At 38.2% G+C, this 17,726-nt stretch overlaps 1 protein-coding gene across 1 annotated transcript in view; it reads right to left on the bottom strand.

Moving 5' to 3' along the window:
* BRWD3 (bromodomain and WD repeat domain containing 3) overlaps positions 1–17,726 on the bottom strand; it is a 91,729-nt gene that overhangs the window by 16,941 nt on the left and 57,062 nt on the right. Inside the window, exons 19-33 of the mRNA XM_084639372.1 lie at positions 17,056–17,233; positions 16,146–16,239; positions 14,175–14,324; positions 12,271–12,347; positions 10,909–11,086; positions 9,562–9,678; positions 9,180–9,287; positions 7,751–7,875; positions 7,432–7,514; positions 6,744–6,855; positions 4,592–4,653; positions 4,335–4,490; positions 3,596–3,716; positions 2,407–2,532; positions 2,237–2,318 (exon numbers count right to left, since the gene is read on the bottom strand). Of these exons, the coding sequence (XP_084495498.1) occupies positions 2,237–2,318; positions 2,407–2,532; positions 3,596–3,716; positions 4,335–4,490; positions 4,592–4,653; positions 6,744–6,855; positions 7,432–7,514; positions 7,751–7,875; positions 9,180–9,287; positions 9,562–9,678; positions 10,909–11,086; positions 12,271–12,347; positions 14,175–14,324; positions 16,146–16,239; positions 17,056–17,233 (1,769 nt within the window). The remainder of the gene's footprint in view (positions 1–2,236; positions 2,319–2,406; positions 2,533–3,595; positions 3,717–4,334; positions 4,491–4,591; positions 4,654–6,743; positions 6,856–7,431; positions 7,515–7,750; positions 7,876–9,179; positions 9,288–9,561; positions 9,679–10,908; positions 11,087–12,270; positions 12,348–14,174; positions 14,325–16,145; positions 16,240–17,055; positions 17,234–17,726) is intronic.

Below are 17,726 nucleotides of genomic sequence, written 5' to 3'. Positions count from 1 at the left end.
AGCATTACTGTCAGGGACTCACCCTAATTGCAGCTGCACCCAGGGACCCCCCTCAAAGGAAAATCCTCATTGCAGAGAGGGCTTCATGGAAAGCTAATACAGGCCTATGCTGCGTTATCTTTTCTGGATGAGCTGTGTGGTGCCAGAGGGTGGGGTAAACTGCATTTCCCCGAACATGCTCACGCTTAGAGGGGTCTGGGAAAAGGGAAGAGGATATGGCAACAATGCCAGACACTGCTGATCACAAAACCACATGGGAAGTATGATTCACACAGACCTAGGAGGTACAGTCCTCCCACATGAGTCAAGTAGGTTTGTGAAGGAAAGCTTCAGGATTTTAAGTTACAGGAGCCCTTCATTTTATTTAAAAAACAAACAAACATGCATTTATTCAGAGAGACAAGGTGGGAGTGGTAATATCTTTTGTTGGAACAACTTCCGTTGGTGAGAGAGAGAAATTTTCAAGCTTACACAGAGCTCTTCTTTAAGTCTGGGCTATAACACCACTGCATGTATTTATTTATACAGCCTACAAAGGGTTAAACTACCTTCAACACGTTTATAAAATAGCAGCATTTTACCATATTAAAATCTTAGTGATGTCACACAATAGTTCTCCTTGAACACCAGAATCAAGGGGGAGGGAATCTTTCTGGTTAGGAGTTTCTCTCAAACCCATTGAGGACAGGGTAGGAAACTGCAGGGTTTGTCTTACACATTTTCATGTGTGCAAGAATGGCCGAGAGAGCCAGTTACCCCTCTTCCAGCCTCTGCCCATGCCAGTTTCTCTAGTTTCTCTTTATAAGGACTTGGCTTGTTTAATGGCAGTCTCAGCCATCCCCCTCCTTCATCATTTTCCTTCAGGAAGCTGCAGTATTTCTACTTCTTGGTGGAGTAGTGGGACCATTTGCTGGCCGCGTGGCCTGAGGTCACTGACAGGTGAAAGAGACACCAAAGCTTAAAGGGCATTAAGTGCTACTGCAAGGTCACACTACTATAGGTGTTCATGAGATCATGAAAATTAGAAGGGAAACGAAGACCCCTAAAAGCCAGTCTTGGCATCTAATTAAAGGAGGAACTGATTTTCATATTTTGGTATCAACTCCGAATGGCACAGACCCTGAACCTGCAAGGTACGCTGCCGACTTAAGTCAATGTCGCATTGTGTGGACACTGTGGTGCTCCCACCCAGAGCCCTTTGCAGGATCAGATCTTTATTACAGTAATTACTTGGATCAAGGGGCCCACAGATGTCAACTAGGGAGACTTTCCATTGGCTTCAATGAGGTTTGGGGCAGACGCTTAAACAGCGTGATTTTATTATTTTTCTGGGGTGGGGGTGGGGGGGCAGAGATTTGTTAAAGGAAAAAAAGATTTGCCACAACAGTGATTAGGACAAAAGTAACAACCACTCCTTTCTTACCCTCCAACACAATCGATCCACTGTATTCATTCTGGTCTGTTATAAAAAGCTATGAATGATGTGTAATGTTTATTCATTTGGTACAGATGTTCATCCAGCAATCAGTTTTCATTCAAAGATTTGAATAATAGATATATTGGGGAGAGGGGGTTGCAGAGGGTAGATGCAAATGATCATCATAAATGTGTCCCACTGTCAATGGCTCATACACCAGAGCCTGAAAGAACTAAAGGCAAAACTAGGAAGTTGTAGCTATGGGCAGTCACCACATCACAATGGAAAATGATACTCTGTAATATTCTTGAAAACTGCATTTTTTAAATAGATAAAAAAGGACAACAGTGTTACAACTTTGCAGCAGTTTCTGTTTATCAGTCATCTTTAAAAGGCAAAACCAAGAAATGAAAAAAAAGTAAAGTCTCAATACACAAAATCCACTATGGTGCCACTTGGAAGGTGGACAGATTGCAGAGAGATGACTGTCCACATGGTTTCTTTGGAGTGAATAATATAATATTGTTACCTCATGCATTTTCCCCCCCACTCTCAGCATTTCCTCTCCATATGAGAGTGAAACTCAGTCACTCAGGGAAGACTCAGATGGCTAGCCAGCCTCAAAGAATCAATCTTACTAAATGCGGAGAGTTTATCGTCCAAGACCATGCCACACTAGTTACATAACAACTATTCTTCTATCAAACCCCAAAGCGATTACACGTAAAAAAACCCCCATAAAAATCTTTAAACTCTGTCCATCTACTGAATAAAAAAAGAGCTAAGTATGCTTCTGATGATCATGCTTACTGCTCTTACCTCCTCCTCTTCATCAGTACTGCTTAGATCTTCTGCTTTCACTTTATTATATACATCCAATATATCAGTACAACTCTGATCCCTGCAGAGCAACAGGACAAGTCAAAATACATTTCAGAACTGGTTTAGAAACCCAGAAATGCTGGCATAAGGAAATACAAAGTACTCACCCAATATAGCGAAGTAAGACATCCGTTACAATTTTGGCTGCTTTAACTATAGGACTTTCTGGCTCATTGAAAGTCCTAGCATTATGCTCGATGTATCGAACCTCCCACATCAATGCTGAGATTCTCCTGAGTGAAGGGTGGGGAAGAGGAAAGAAAAATGTTACTTTCCTTTGGTGCCATAAAACTTAGTTAGAAAAGAGGTAGTCCTTGCAAGCCCAGCACCAAGACACAAAGCTTCTGTTCAGATGGCCTGGATGTCTGGCATTTGCCAGGTTGGCGGTGGCAGGCTCCATAGCCTATTACCTGGTAAGGGAACTCACATGCCAATCAACAATGAAAGGAATTGCCCCAGCTAGAAACAAATGCAGTGAAGGAACTTGGCTGAGTGGTCCCAATGGTAAACGTTGGGCCTCCAAGGGAAAGGAGATGGGGCTAATAAAGGTATTATTTGCTGCTGCCCCAAAATCAGCTCAAAAAGTTGAGATGCTACTAGATGAAGGCAAGATTATTGAACTCCCCCTAAGTTTGCTGCACTGGAAAGAAAATCTCAGGCGCAAGAGCGAGAAGAGGCGTGATCAAGCAAATCTGAACGGCTGCCGATATTTGCAGGATGGAAGACACAAGGCAGATGTCTCAGATCAGGAAAAAGAGCAAGGTCCAGAAATCTGGTTTTGTTTTTGCAACATGACAAAAAAAAAAAAAATCAAGACCTATTCTTTGAAGATGGGGTATGGAGTCTAAATCTTATGCTGTAGACCTGCTGAGGACACGGATTAGAGGAAGTGGCAATATTCACTGAAGTTATTTGTTGAGTTGCAATACATTCAGCTCACCAGATGATTCTAGTGCAGCGGTTCTCAAACTATGGGTCAGGACCCTAAAGTGGGTCATGACCACATTTTAATGGGGTCACCAGGGCTGGCTCAGATTTACTGTGACCCAGGACCAAAGCCTGAGGGCTTCAGCTCTGGGCATCAGGACTCAGTTTACAGGGGGGCTGAAGTCCTTGGGCTTCAACTTTGGCCCCCCCTACTAGGGGCTTGGTCTGACTCAGGCTTCAGTCCCCCCTTCCTGGGGTCGTGTAGTAATTTTTATTGTCCGAAGGGGGTCACAATGCAATTAAGCTGTTCTAGTTGGATACATGATAAAATACACAGGAATTTAAACATTAGATACAAATCAAACTGACCTATAAAATCTGTTTTCAAGTCTCCTCCTGATTGTGGTGAGGTCAGTTGGGTAAGCAACTACAGTGCAATACATGGGATAGGCACTAAGGTCCACTGGAACAGCAAAGGGGTTAGAAATATCTAGAAACAAAAAGATCAGAATCAGTTAGACTCCACAGATGACAACCCTGGCTGTATGGTAATAACAGAATTAGATCCCTTATAAAAAGAAAAATCCAGCAATCGTTGGCCCAACAATAAATATGTCTACAGTCATTTTGCTCAGTGAGCCATTCTGAATGCCCACGGGATGCAAATGAATTTCCCCTTGCATGAACTACTATATTTAAAAATGCATTTTTTGTTAAAAGCTGCATTTGAGATTTCCATGCCGGTAGCTGTTGCTGAAAACTGCCATCTCATATAAACCTTGAAGTATGGATGTCCAACGTCAGAAATTGTAAATAGGATTCCTTCCTTGTTTAACAGCATTTAAATAAAATAGTTTCATACCAACACTAGTTAAAACTAATTATATTTTGTTCATTAGGGACTGAGTTTAGCTCCCTTGCTATCATTAGACATGAATGGGAGCAGGATCAAGCCCTACAATGATGAAAGTGTACCTGCAAAGGGTACCTAGAGGAATAAGAGGCTATATCCAAAGTTTTTTGTTAAGTAAATTTCCCCCCGCAAAGAGTCATTTGACATCATGCTGATTTTCTTGATGCTCCTGTAATTTATTTCATGCCAACATACCAAGGGTCAGAAGATAATCAATTCCCTTAATAACTCGTTCACATTCTTCATCTCTGGAATGGGCCCCCCATTCTCCTTCTTGGGGTTTATACAGCAGAGATGTCAGTTCCTCTGGGGACACGGGAACTCCAGCACCAACCTCGTCTGGATAAGCAGCTAAAAGAAATGGGAAGGATTCAGAAACAGTAAGCCATTAATGTCATGCTGGTATAATTGTACTGACATGGAAATAATAATTAATTCAAAAGCATATTTACTTCCTTCTGGAACTGGTTCCATGTCCCATGGACTCATCTTTTCTCTTTCGTTGTTGTCCCAGCTATTTAAAACAAATGAAAACCATATTACATACATGCAAATATTTAATTTTTACCTATTTTCATTGATGCATGTAGGGTGTAAAATTTCTTCCAAAAGAGACTTGAAATAAAATGGCAGTGTGATCTTCCCAGAAGTATATTATAGATTGGCCAGAGTCACAAGTGGATCTCAGCTTCCCTTATGATTGGGGTATTTCGATCCAGGGTTTTTCTTCAAGCCCATCTCTAATACATAGAGTACTGGTCAAATCTCAGCAATGTATCTGCCTTAGCAATGACAACAATTAATAAAACCTAATGTTTGGGAAGATTGTTTTTACAGCAGTCAATAACTATTACCACTAGGGAAAAAAGTCAAAACATTTTTGTAACCACTAACCACAGATTATTTTTGTAACCAGTGACTGATAAATTAGTATTTTTAACAAATGCTTTTGTCAGATGATATCTACCAGAAAAGGCTGTAATATAATAGCTACAGATCACTTTTGAGAATCCCAGTAGTGCTCCAGAACAACACAATATTTTGGTTACTACTACTAAATGAACAATGATACACAAGGAAGAAATCTGCACAGCCTCTGTAACAGAAAATGGTGCTTCTCCAATTTGGTAGCACACTTTGAGCAAGTCGACAAGAGAGTGGATAATGGAAAAATGGTTGATTTTATTTACTTGGACTTTTAAACAAATCCTTTGACTAAACAGGAGGCTATTAAGAAACTATTTTGTCATGGGATAAGGCACAGTCCTGCCATACACTAGCAACTGGCTACCATCACAAAAACAACACTCCCCCTCCCCCCCCCCCCCGACATTCCAAAAAAGCCACCGTAGGGACAAATCCTTGTTTTTCAACGTGACAAAATGTTAACAGTAGGATGGCCCAAAGAACCACACTAGGATGGCTATTTTACACATATATTTAGCAATGATCTGAAAAAGCGGGGAAACAATGAGGTTACACAAATTGCAGATGACTCAAAATGATGTTAGTTAAAACTAAAGAAGACTGAGAAACACTAGAAGGATCCAACAGAACCAGGCCAATGGATAGCACAAGGTTAAATGAAATTCAGTGTTGACAAATGCAAGGTAATGCACATTGAACGACAAATCTGAACTATTCACACACATTGCTGGGTTTCAAATTAACTGTAACTATTCAGGTTAAAAGCCTGAGTTGTCACAGAATTCAACAATGTGCATGTGCAGCAAACAAAACGTTTCGCATAAATGAATGGAATAGACAATAATACTGTCAGTATTATCATGCCATAATACAAATCAATAGAATGCCCTCACCTGGAATATTGGCTCAGTTCTGGTCACCCCATCTCAAAAGAGATGACAGAAAAAGAAGGGGTCCAGAGACAGGTGATGAAAATTATTAGATGCAAGGAAAGACTTCCATATAAGAAGCAATTACAAAGACTGGGACTTGTTAGAAAGGAGACTAATAAAAAGGAGACATAGATGTACGCAAAATAACGAATAGTATACAGAGGGAATCTAATAAAAACTAATAAAAAGAAACTTTTTAAAAGACAACACATAATTCAACTGTGGAACTCACTGTCACATTATTCAGAAAGGGAATTCTACACTTTTGTAGACAATGAGAATGTCACGGTTACATTAGATAGGATTAATTTTTTTAAAACATTTAAAGCCTCATGCTCCAGCACATAAAAGACAACCATTGGCCAGAATAAAAATGAAACCTCCCCTATGAGCAGGTTATTTCATTACTCCCACTGCATGGTTACTTGCACCTTCTTCTAAAGTATTTGGTGCCACTGTCAGAAATAGGATACTGGACGAGAAAGATCTGGTAAGGCAATTCCAATGTAACAAGAACCAGGAACGCAGTGGTAGTTGTCTGGGGCTCTAATTCACATCAAATTGCACTAAAATCCCAAAATTATAGTTTTGGGAGTCGGTAGGTCACAAAGAAAGGGGGTCTGTTTGTTCATCTGAATTTTTTTCCCTTGATGCACACATGTAAGTTACATATAAATATGCAGAGGAGAAGAGACACATAAGTGCTTAGATATATCAAATATACTGCAACTACAGTAATCCTTACTGAACGCTGTAGCACTGGAAGGAACTATCAGGATATTCTGCCTGGAAAGGCTGCTGACTCTCCACCGTTCCAAACCACCAAGCATCATCTATTATACTGCGAAACCTATCCCCTGTAATTAAATTTTTTTTTAAAAAAAAGTTAAATTTAGCAATGGAGTAATGCACATAATAATTTATCTATTTCTTATGTAACAGCTAAAACACCTTACTTATATAATAAAGTAAATAATTTATAGGATTCTGTATGTCTACCGCATTCACCACAGCAGCATACAGAGGCCAAAAAAGACCAAAGAAGGGCATCTTTACATTTCTGGAGATTGACAGCAGATTTCCCCTAGCTTATCTGAGCATTCTAGCTTTATAATATAACAGTCGTGATCAGAAATCATTAATATGCAAATTGTAGAAGTGACAGACTATGATTTTTTTAAGTTTAAATGTTAGAAAATAAAACATAAGGTGTTTACATCAAGAGTGTGTTAGAATGCTCTCAAAGAGAGGACTGCACTTGAAAAATAATCAGTACATTTAAAAGTGAACAACCAATGACTTACAAGTGCCTCTTTCATTAAAACTGGGCAAATATTTACATTTTAGATTTAGAATAAAGACAATGAATTGCATCCTGTCCAATACTGGTATTCAGTATGCCAAACACACGGATGTGGTAAAATGGTACTTACCAATCTGCCAGTTCCTTTCTTTGGCTTCATTATAAAACTGATGCAGCACAAGGAAATCAATAACATCTGGCATATCATGGTACCTATAAAATAGCAGAAAACAATATTACTTCTAAACAAGACACTGCTCTCACAGCCATTGTTCTCATGTAATCCCATAGGCAATCTTTTTAGTCTTCAACTACCATTTCTTGTTCATTGCAGGAATGACAACTGCTTACACGAAGCCTTCAGCTGCAAGGAGATCAGAAAAAGGGGATTCTAGACGATTTGTAAGAATATTTGTTTTTTTGGAGAAATGATTCAGTCAGCTACTCACTTAATGGAAAAAGATTCTCCTGTCATTTTGCCTGAGATTGGATCTAGAAATGCAAGCTTCAAGCAGCAGAGTGTAGGAGGTCCGACTTCATATTTAATTCCTACAGTCTTCACAAGTTCTTGTTCCTAATTATCAAAACACAGTGTGGGTCAATATTTATATTATTATTTTATCTCGTTAAAAGCAGCATATTCACTCACATATATGCACAAAGAAAGGTATGTATTTATAAGATTACTTCCTCCTTCCAGCCTAGATACGTCTATCAATCATATGCTTCATTCCTAAAAATCCAAGAGCATAGTGGTCTCTCTAGCAAAGAAGGATGAGAGGGTACATGATACTCCTCCCCCCTAACATATTCCAGTAGGCTGGCCATAATTTGGTTAACTGCACTGGAAAGTGTATTGGGGGTGGTGCATTTGTTCTTCCAGAAGCAGTAGTGGCCCCAGGGGGGCATCTCTGGCCAACGCCACAACCTCAAAACCTTTGCACATCAGGAGGCAGCACTAGGGGAAGCAAAGTATGGTCTTTTTAAAAAGAAGATTTAGCATGAGCTAAATGAATGCCTCTAGAAGTGCTAGGACTTGAGGGGCAATACCTGTAGGCATTATGCCTCTATAAGGCTACGTCTGCACCTGGGATTAGGGGTGTGAGTCCCACCTCACGCAGACATGCTTATGCTAACTCTCATCCAATGGGCATGTCAAAACCAGAAGTAGTGTTGTGGTGGCACAGGCTAACTGCTCCCGCGCGTAAACCCACCTGGATCCCATGGGTATGTTCTTGGGGCTGCCAGCTCATACCACCATGGGTACAATATTATTGTTAGTGCACTAGCTCAATGATAACCAGAACAAGTATGCCTACTTGAGCTAGGAATCACACCCTAGTCCCAAGTGTGGATGTAACTTAAGGGGAGTAGTTCTTTCCCATCCCTTTCAAATTGAAGAGGCCTTGGAAGACGCATAGTTGGCCCTAAACAGCCACCACTAATACAAATTTATATATATAGTTGGGATCCCTATTTGTTACTCTCAGGTTCTGAAACAATGAGCAGTATCTGTATGTTCATTCATTCTAAGAATGCTGAAGTGATTGTATTAACGACTTGAGAGTTGCTAGTTCTGTATGAGTTAGAATGCAAGAAAAGGTAATATTTCAAATTAGAGTTGTCTAACTTTTGTTAGTGAAGAATACCATTCTACGTAAACATCTTCCTTCAACTTGAATCTCCTACTGAGTTCCTACCATCAGTGATTGATTGATGTAGGTCATAAAAAAAATCTGTAAAGTTTGGTTTGCAAAGCAAAACTTTTTAAACAGCATTTTTCTTTTATTTGTTCACATTTGACTTTAATGCAGAAGTTAACGACATGATTCACAGATCGTGGAAGTTTTTTGTTTTGTTTTTTTTAAGTTGACTTACCCTGAGTTCTATTTTGTTCCATGGTTGTTTTTGCATGTTAACATTGTAAATTTTTGCCTTCCTTACTGCCCGTACATAAGCTTCATGACCTTGCCTAAAATATATAATCTTAAAGAAAAGAAAAGAGAATGTGTAGATTTCATTTTAGTCATACAGCTGATCCATGGGGTTATTTATTTATTTTTTTTTACAAAAAAAGATATCTACAAACAAGGATCATCCTAAATTCTATAGGATATTTCCATAAGGATTATTTTGTTGGAAAACACTCTTATTCTTCCTTCTGAGCAGCATGTTATTTATGTGTAGGCATCTGAAGCATCTTTATTGGCCTAGTTGAGGCCATTTCATCTGCTGTCAATGGGAACACGCACAACATTACCTCATCTCCCATTTGTGGGACAAAGGGTGAACGACGTGGTATGGTATCCAAGATCCACTGGGGTGCAAACCATTCTTCACTGGGTTCACCTTCCATCGAAAGTAATCCACTTGGTTTCTTAAACAAATTACATTACTTTTAGGGAACAAGCTGTAATTACTATTGGCAAGGCATGTGAGCAACTCATTATATAGAACAAAGCTCATTAAATATTATGAGCAAAGCAAATCGTGATATGCCAAGTCTCCAAGAAGATCAAGTGATCACCCATTATCATCAGTATAATGGCAGACTAAGGAAAGAATTAATTTCTTAAGATATATATAACAGGCCTAACAGCATGTTAAACAGCTGCTTCGACAAAAACCAAACATTCTTCAAGAGAAGCATATAATACAAAAATTAAAAATATGGAACTAACATAACTCCTTTAATGTCACAGTCCTTCCACTAACCCTTTGTAGTTCTATTTGGAACATAATTCAAAGTCAATAGGCTCACTTCAGGTGTGAATCTGACCCTTTACATTTGCCCTTTGAGATGAAGTTATACAAAAGGAAAGACGTAAGGGGTGCTAATCACTTGTTTTTTTCTTTTCCATCCTCTTCACCCCAAGATATACATAAAAGTAAAATAGACAGCTGAAAAATTTGACACCTTAAGGACTAAATCCCTCAGCTGTTCCAGAACATCCCTTGGCACAGCTGAGGTGAAACAAAAAGTGGCTCCAAGTCACCTTTGTGGCAAAGATCCTCAGGCTGGCTGGGAGTTGAACTGGCCCCTGGTGCAAGTTAAAGCATATTAATGGCTGCTCTGACTTACTTCTCATTTGTGGTGACTCCAAGTGACATCACACCAGTGGGGACTGCTGGAGCACAGTGAGTTCTGGTCCTACCTCTCCAATCCTCAAAACACTACATCCCTCCTCCTACGCATAGAGCATACTATGTTGGCTTTGCACTAGCCAGGGAAATCCTCAGACGAAAAAGGACCTTCATGTGGCCCTGGTTCTGGCCACACTTATTCAGAAAACACAAAATAACTTGGTCTGTAGTGAGTAAATATAAAGGTCTCTCTCACTAACCTACCTCTTTTATAAAAGTCTGTTCTTTTCATCATCCTAATTATAAATCACTAAAATATCAAAATTACCACTACACAACAATAGCATAACAAAGTTACATATCCAGAATCCTATTCTGTTTTATTTTAAAGTGAATTGTGACTACTGTGTTATCAGTTGTCTTTCATGCATTCTTGTTTATGAAAAAAATTAACTTGAAGACAACCATTGATGAAAGATTTATAGCCGTAAAGCCAAAAAGCCATTAAAAAAGAAAAGCTAACCTTTTTTCTAGTCTGTTTGGGTTTCCTTCGTTTCTCTTCCAATCCTTTAGCTTCCTTTAGATTTTCATCTTCAGAGCTGCTACAGATCTTCCGAGTCGCCTGTCTGGTTTGTCTCTTTGGAGGCTGGAGATTAATTCCAGCATCTGCTGTCCAGTCAGAATATTCACTTGAAGAATCACTGTAAATATTACGAAGTAAAAAGCTAAGAAACAAGATGTCAAGAAAACCATAACTCTGACTTTCACACAATACAGTCCTCGCCCTCATCCTGCAAGCTGCTCCATGTAGATGGGTTCCTGTGACTGTGAGGACAGCTAGCAGGATTAGAACTATATTCACATGAAGTCTATAGAAAGCCTAAATGGTGTATAATTTAGACATTCAGCATACTATTTCAGTTGAAAATTCATATACAAGCCAGAATTATATTTAACATTTGCATCATAGTAATGATTCCACTCATTCACAGAAGGCTGTAGGAACATATTTTATTGCCCTCGTGTTTTCACATCAATTCTTAATGGATTTATTCCTGGAATTTGTCAAAGTTTTAGTCTATATTAGTGGAGTCTTTAAATGTATACTGCTGACTTCCATAACATCACAGTAACGGACATACACTTTCTGATTTAATATGACCTTTCGTCCCTCCAAACACAGAAGGACAGTATTTTTTAAAAAATTCTAAAAATTATGCACAAAGGTATTTTGACAAATTCATTACAAAGAGCAGAACAGATCTGGCCACTTTAGCACAAAGCAGTCATTCTGTGTCAATGCTATTACTTCACTACTCAAATAATCAACTAACATTTGTGTTTTAGGTAACTGACTCACAAATATGAAAACGCTTCATTTTACTGATCTACTTCATACTAGCTCCTAATCTTGCGCAGAGAACACAAAAAAACTGTATAGCGGATAAGAAAAAAAGAAGAAAGTCTTCAGACTAAAAAACATTTGGAAGTATAGGTCTTTCACACTGCTTTAACAAAAGGTAAGTGGTTTTATAAACACTTTTATAATTACTTGGTCAATTTCACTATTATACTTCCTAATTAAAGAGACAAATATTCTGTCCAGAGTGATGGAGCCTGTAAACTTCAATGGTGAGCAGTGCAGAGCACAAACATCTACTAAACAAGGTGAGAGTCTCCTCTTTACCTTAATCTCTCACAGAAGTAACAGATTTACTTATTTTATAGTGAAATATTTACTTATTTTATGGTGAAATAAGTCCTAGATACTTATTTCCATATTGTAGTCATGGCTCCAGAAATACCAACCGTCACGGTACGGCTTTCTAAGACTACATAAATCACAAGACAAAGAAGAAATATTTAGGAGGATAGGAAAAGCTACCTGGAACTGCTTTCACTTTGCCATACAGCCACAGCGTCGTCTACAGAGGCATCACTTGTGCCAACTGTTTCATCTTCCTGCATTAAAAACAAAAGAATCATGTTGCTATTCCTGCTGCCACATTTTCACCAAATATTTTCTCTTTCATATTATATATGCAGTAGTATCTCAGAGTTACAAACACCAGAGTTATGAACTGACCAGTCAACCACACACCTCATTTGGAACCAGAAATATGCAATCAGGCAGCAGCAGAGACAAAGAAAATAAACACACCACAAATACAGTACTATGTTAAACAGAAACTACTAAAAAAAGAGAAAGTATAAAAAAAGATTTGACAGTAAGGAAACGGTTTCTGTGTTTGTTTAATTTAAATTAAGATGGTTAAAAGCAGCACTCTTCTTCTGCATAGTAAAGTTTCAAAGCTGTATTAAATCAATGTTCAGTTGTAAACTTTTGAAAGAACAACCCATAATGTGTTGTTCAGAGTTAAGAATGTTTCAGAGTTATGAATAACCTCCACTCCCGAAGTTCTCCTATATTTGCCTGAAAATATCACGATGCAAACACCCGGATGACACGAGTTACACAACATGCCTCTCCTCACAAACCACTGCACCTTTGATAGCATGAGCTACTAAGGCGTGGGACAACACCCGCCCTCGAGGCATTCTAGAACCAAAATTTTATATATATAAATAAATTTTATATTTATTTTATATTTATATATATATATATATTATATATATATATAAAAAATTCCACACCCCCTATAAAAATGTCCTTTAGGTCCTTTCAACCTCAGAAAACCTGACCCAAAATCCACAGGAAAGGGAAAGGCTGGACGTGGTCAGTGCACATCTGCTGACCCCAAATATATTCAGAGAATTCCAGTTACTGGTACATGACCATCATTTCTCCCTCACAAAGTTGCCTCTGCAGAACAGGTGGAAGAAGAAAAGCCTGATTTGGGAGGGGGGGGGGGGGATGCACATAGTCTTTAATGGTTCTTGCTTCTACTGAAGGTTTTTGGTCTGCAAGGCAAAGAGCTCCTCCAGTGGAGAGCTGCAAAGGCAGATGCATGAGGAAGAACTTCGTATCATCAAATGTTAAAACAATAAAAAAGTACTTAAAATGTTTCTTAAAAGCTTAAAAGGTATTAATTTCTAATATCTGAAACATATATCCATTAATACACAAGTATGGCCTTAATCAATCTACTAGTAAGCTTTTTCTTCTTGTCAGAATTCTGATAACTATGGTGAGCTTTTAACTGAGCATTTAATTCACATGTATTTTAGTGTTAAGTTACAGAGCAGGAGAAAGCAGTGAATATATACAATATGTATAATGTGTCTTATTTTACATGCTCCCCTTTCCTTGCTGAGAGGAAAAATTACATTTAATCTGTGAAACTTCCAATCCTTACTCTTGCCAGTATCAACCACTAACACCAATACAGGATCTTTAAAAGTTGCTGTACAGATGTACACAAAACCAACCTACTTAGTGACATCTACAGTACATGTACAATTTGAAGTCTACTATTTGCATGAAACACCAGAATAGCAAATGTTAGAAAGCAACGTCCAGGCCAGTTAAATTAACCTAACAACATTTCAAGACTTCCTAGCAGATGATGTCCATAAAACAATCCATTTTAACTAGATTTGAATACTTTTATATTTCTGCCAATTTAGGCACTGAAATAAAATGGTACATCTCCTTCCCAGACTGATTTAATAAAATAATGGCATGAATCCTAAAAACAACTGAATCAAATCCTTCTTCATAAAGGAAGAGGAAATCCTGAGTCTTAATGATAACACCTTTTTGAGAACATCTGTCATCAAACCACACAACCAAGGAACATATTGAAACAATTACTTGAGGTGTCATACCTCGGAGGAGCTTTCAGATTCTTCCTTTGTACGTGCATTTTGACTTGCTCCCTGCTGATTGTGTTCAATGGTGGAGCGTGTTTGGTAGGCATGCTGGCGTTTACGTTGGTTTCTTCTCAAAGATCGTCCACTGCCAGGTTGATAATCACTCTTTTGTTACGGAAGAAAAAAGACAAAGATTAGATTTTTTAACAGTTAAATATATCTATATACACTACAAAAACATGCCATATTAAAAGGACTGGATGCTGTCCAACTCTCAACAGAAAACCAGAAAATCTGGAGTTCGGGCTGAAATGCCATCCCTAACTTACTCTGGCTTGGCTATATTGCTCATATTGCCCATTGTTTTAAGAAGTGATTTGACCCTGAAAAATTGGTTATGCAAAAATACCACTTTCTTGCTGAACAGCTGTTCCCTGTGGTCTTGACTACAAAAAAGAAATGTACTATTCTAAGGACTGTGTGATTCCTCTAGCACACTTGTAAAATACATGTATAAAAATGCCACAAATCAAACTGTGAGATTAGACTTGCTTTCAACAAGTCTCTAAATACTGTTTCAGTCAACACCATTTCAGTACTTGTGTGGATGTAGCTTGCTAGCATAAAAGCACAAAAGGTTCACATAACCTTCCCACTACTGTTCAAGAAGAGAAAGCCTGCCCTCTATTACACCTGTCTAGTTCCAAAGAAAAACATAGGATTGGACATATGATTTTATTGATTACTCAGCAGCAGCAACAAAGCCAGCTTGATTTTCAGATCTCCGGTTGAGTTTTCAGAACTGGCACTTGGAAAAAGAACCTCATCTCTTTTACTTGTAACAAACATGAACAATGTGTGTTTTTTAACAAAGTAAAAGGTCTCCATCACTGAAAGCCCTTTTGGGCAGGAACAGTCTTTTTATTCTGTATTTGTACAGCGACTAGCACAGTGAACTTCTAGGCACTATGCTAATCCAAATAATAAATAATAATAATAATAATGGAGAGGAGGAAGACGAAGACTGAAGTTCCCTGAAAAGGGATCTTATCAGTTGCAATACTTATATACAATGGGTGAAATCCAGGCCCACTGAAACCAATGAGAGTTTTTTCAATGACTTCAGTGGGGACAGGATTTCATGCAATACAGACGTATTAAAAATGGTGTTTTGTATTTTAATTAATGGCACTTTTTAAAAAGCCCTTACAGCAGCGTGTGTGAATCAGTCTTTGAACGATATCAGTATCATCTGGTGGGTGTACAAAACAGATCTTTGATGTGGTATCTTAAACTGGCTGTGTAATATGAACTGATAGAATAGTGCTGTTGCAATTTAGGGGCCTCTGTGCCCGAACACAGGGACTTCACATAGACCCCGGGGTTCATGACAGCAGTTGCAGAACAGAGAGATGTTATATGAACCCTTTTTAAAAAATGAGTAAAGTAGTTACACATATACAGCACTTAATTTGTCAAGCAGTCAGACATTTAAACTATTTTTCAATTTAAAATCTAACATTTGGTCCTCAAATAAAGTCTGTGCATAACAAAAAATGTATTGCATTCCTGAGAGTCCGAAAATATGTTAGGCCCTCATCCTGCAAAAAGAACCATGCGGGAACAGAGCTCCACTAAAGAATAGAAGGCTCCATGTGGATGCAGCATTTGCCCATATATTGCAAGTTGTAGGATCAAGATCTTGGTACCAACATTTTTTTAAATTTAAGATGAACCTTTACTCACTTAAAGGTACTTCACTGTTTCTCTCCCCCACCCCCGACAATGGTTTACACCTAACAGCAAATTGTTCTGCAGCACAGAATAACTTCAAAATGGAGCTACATATAGGAAAATTAGAAAGATTAAGTAGCAAGGATATTAAAACATCTAGAAAAATTTCTGTTGGACTTTTTTTTTTTTTGCACAATGCTTAAAATGGTCTCCATTCTTATTTTCCCTTTTCTTCTAATGAAAACTACTCACCCTTTGCAAGGTGTGGGATGGTTTTCTCCTCTTTTCAACTGTGTAAAGATTAACTTCCATATCACCTTTGGCAGCTCGGCATTCTTCCTGAACCCTAAAAACATATGGCAGACATTCATCTTATTCACTAAATCATTAAACAGACTGACAATCTAGTTACTAAATGTGTGTAAAACAGTATTTGCTTCCTTGCTACCAGCTAAGTTGGCATAAGTCCTGCTAGCAACCAGAGATTGTTTTAAGTTTGTTTTTAAACAAAGCAAAAAACTCTTTTGATATCATTAGTCATTTCCCTATAAGAGGGGAGCTTGCTGGACGTTTGATAATAGCTCAAGAAATATTTCACTGAGCATGATGATCTATTAAAATTTTAAAAAGCTGCACTAGGAAAAAAAACCTTTCAAGAAAGAGAACAGTCAAAATAAAACTGGCCCCAAAAAGGTAAGAACAGAATATCTGAACCAGCAAAGGAGGAGTTAAATAACCATAAAGGTAAGAAATTACCATTCTCCAAATTCCCAAGCAGAATATAACCCTAATTATTAACTCTAAGTCTGAAGAAAATACAGTACTGAAAAATCAATTTCTTTTAAAAAAAATTGTAAATAATCTCTCTTATTTTTGAAAGAGGTATCATTGAAACACTACATGACTTATTCTTCCTCCCCCAAGCATGCTTTGGAACATTATACATGCACACCCAGGAAACAATAGACTCCCAAAAGTTATAATATGATCTTTAGTAGTATACGCAGTTCATAATGTTTGTACAATTGATTTCATATGGACAGCACATATTGGATTCATAAAGAAATACAAACATATTAACTCAATATATTTTAGTATTCTTGTACTGCAAAGGAATGGAGATGATTCCAACAGAAATTCAGTATCAATGGCTTCATCTTACCTGCTAACCCCTGGATGCAGCTCATTCACCACTACTCTTCTGCTCCAGGCCATGAGATCTCTCTCTGTGGCCATCTGACTGCGAGGAGCATTGAGATGCATTTGCCGGACCCCCTCAATCTGACCGCTACGTCTGAGACCAACATTTGGTGGGGAGTCCAAACCTGGACTTCTAAGAGCTAAAATACAAAAATGAAGATCTCTTTCCCTTTCATTTCCACAACTATTTTAATAAAAATTTATGCATAAAAATTTAGACCTAGACAGAGAGTTTCTTCTCAGCCCTCTGCAAGTGGCGGAGCATAATTGCGCTGCTTCAGGGGAGGGCAGTTTTATCACAGTTACTGATCAACTGAAAATCAGTTACTAACATGAGGTGAGGGGTTTTGACACTTTCGATGAATACCTAGGAATACCTACTTCTATATGTTGCTGGACTGTTACCAACCACTTTGCACACTCATAAAAAAAAGTGATCAGTCTGTGCTGTGACTTCCTATGGTACCTGGAGTTTTCGAGGAGATTTCTCAACAAAGTAATGACTAGGCCAACATAAGATGCGTAAGTAAAGTTTTAATAAGTACGAGGGGCCAAAGTCCCATTGATTTTCAACAGGACTTTTACTTAGGAGCTTTTGAAAATGTCATGCTACAAAAGCAGATGAGATTACTG

This window comes from Lepidochelys olivacea (genome assembly GCF_965140295.1).
Source record: "Lepidochelys olivacea isolate rLepOli2 genome assembly, chromosome: 9".
Taxonomy (NCBI): Eukaryota; Metazoa; Chordata; order Testudines; family Cheloniidae; genus Lepidochelys; species Lepidochelys olivacea.
This window is presented reverse-complemented; position numbering and strand designations above follow the sequence as displayed.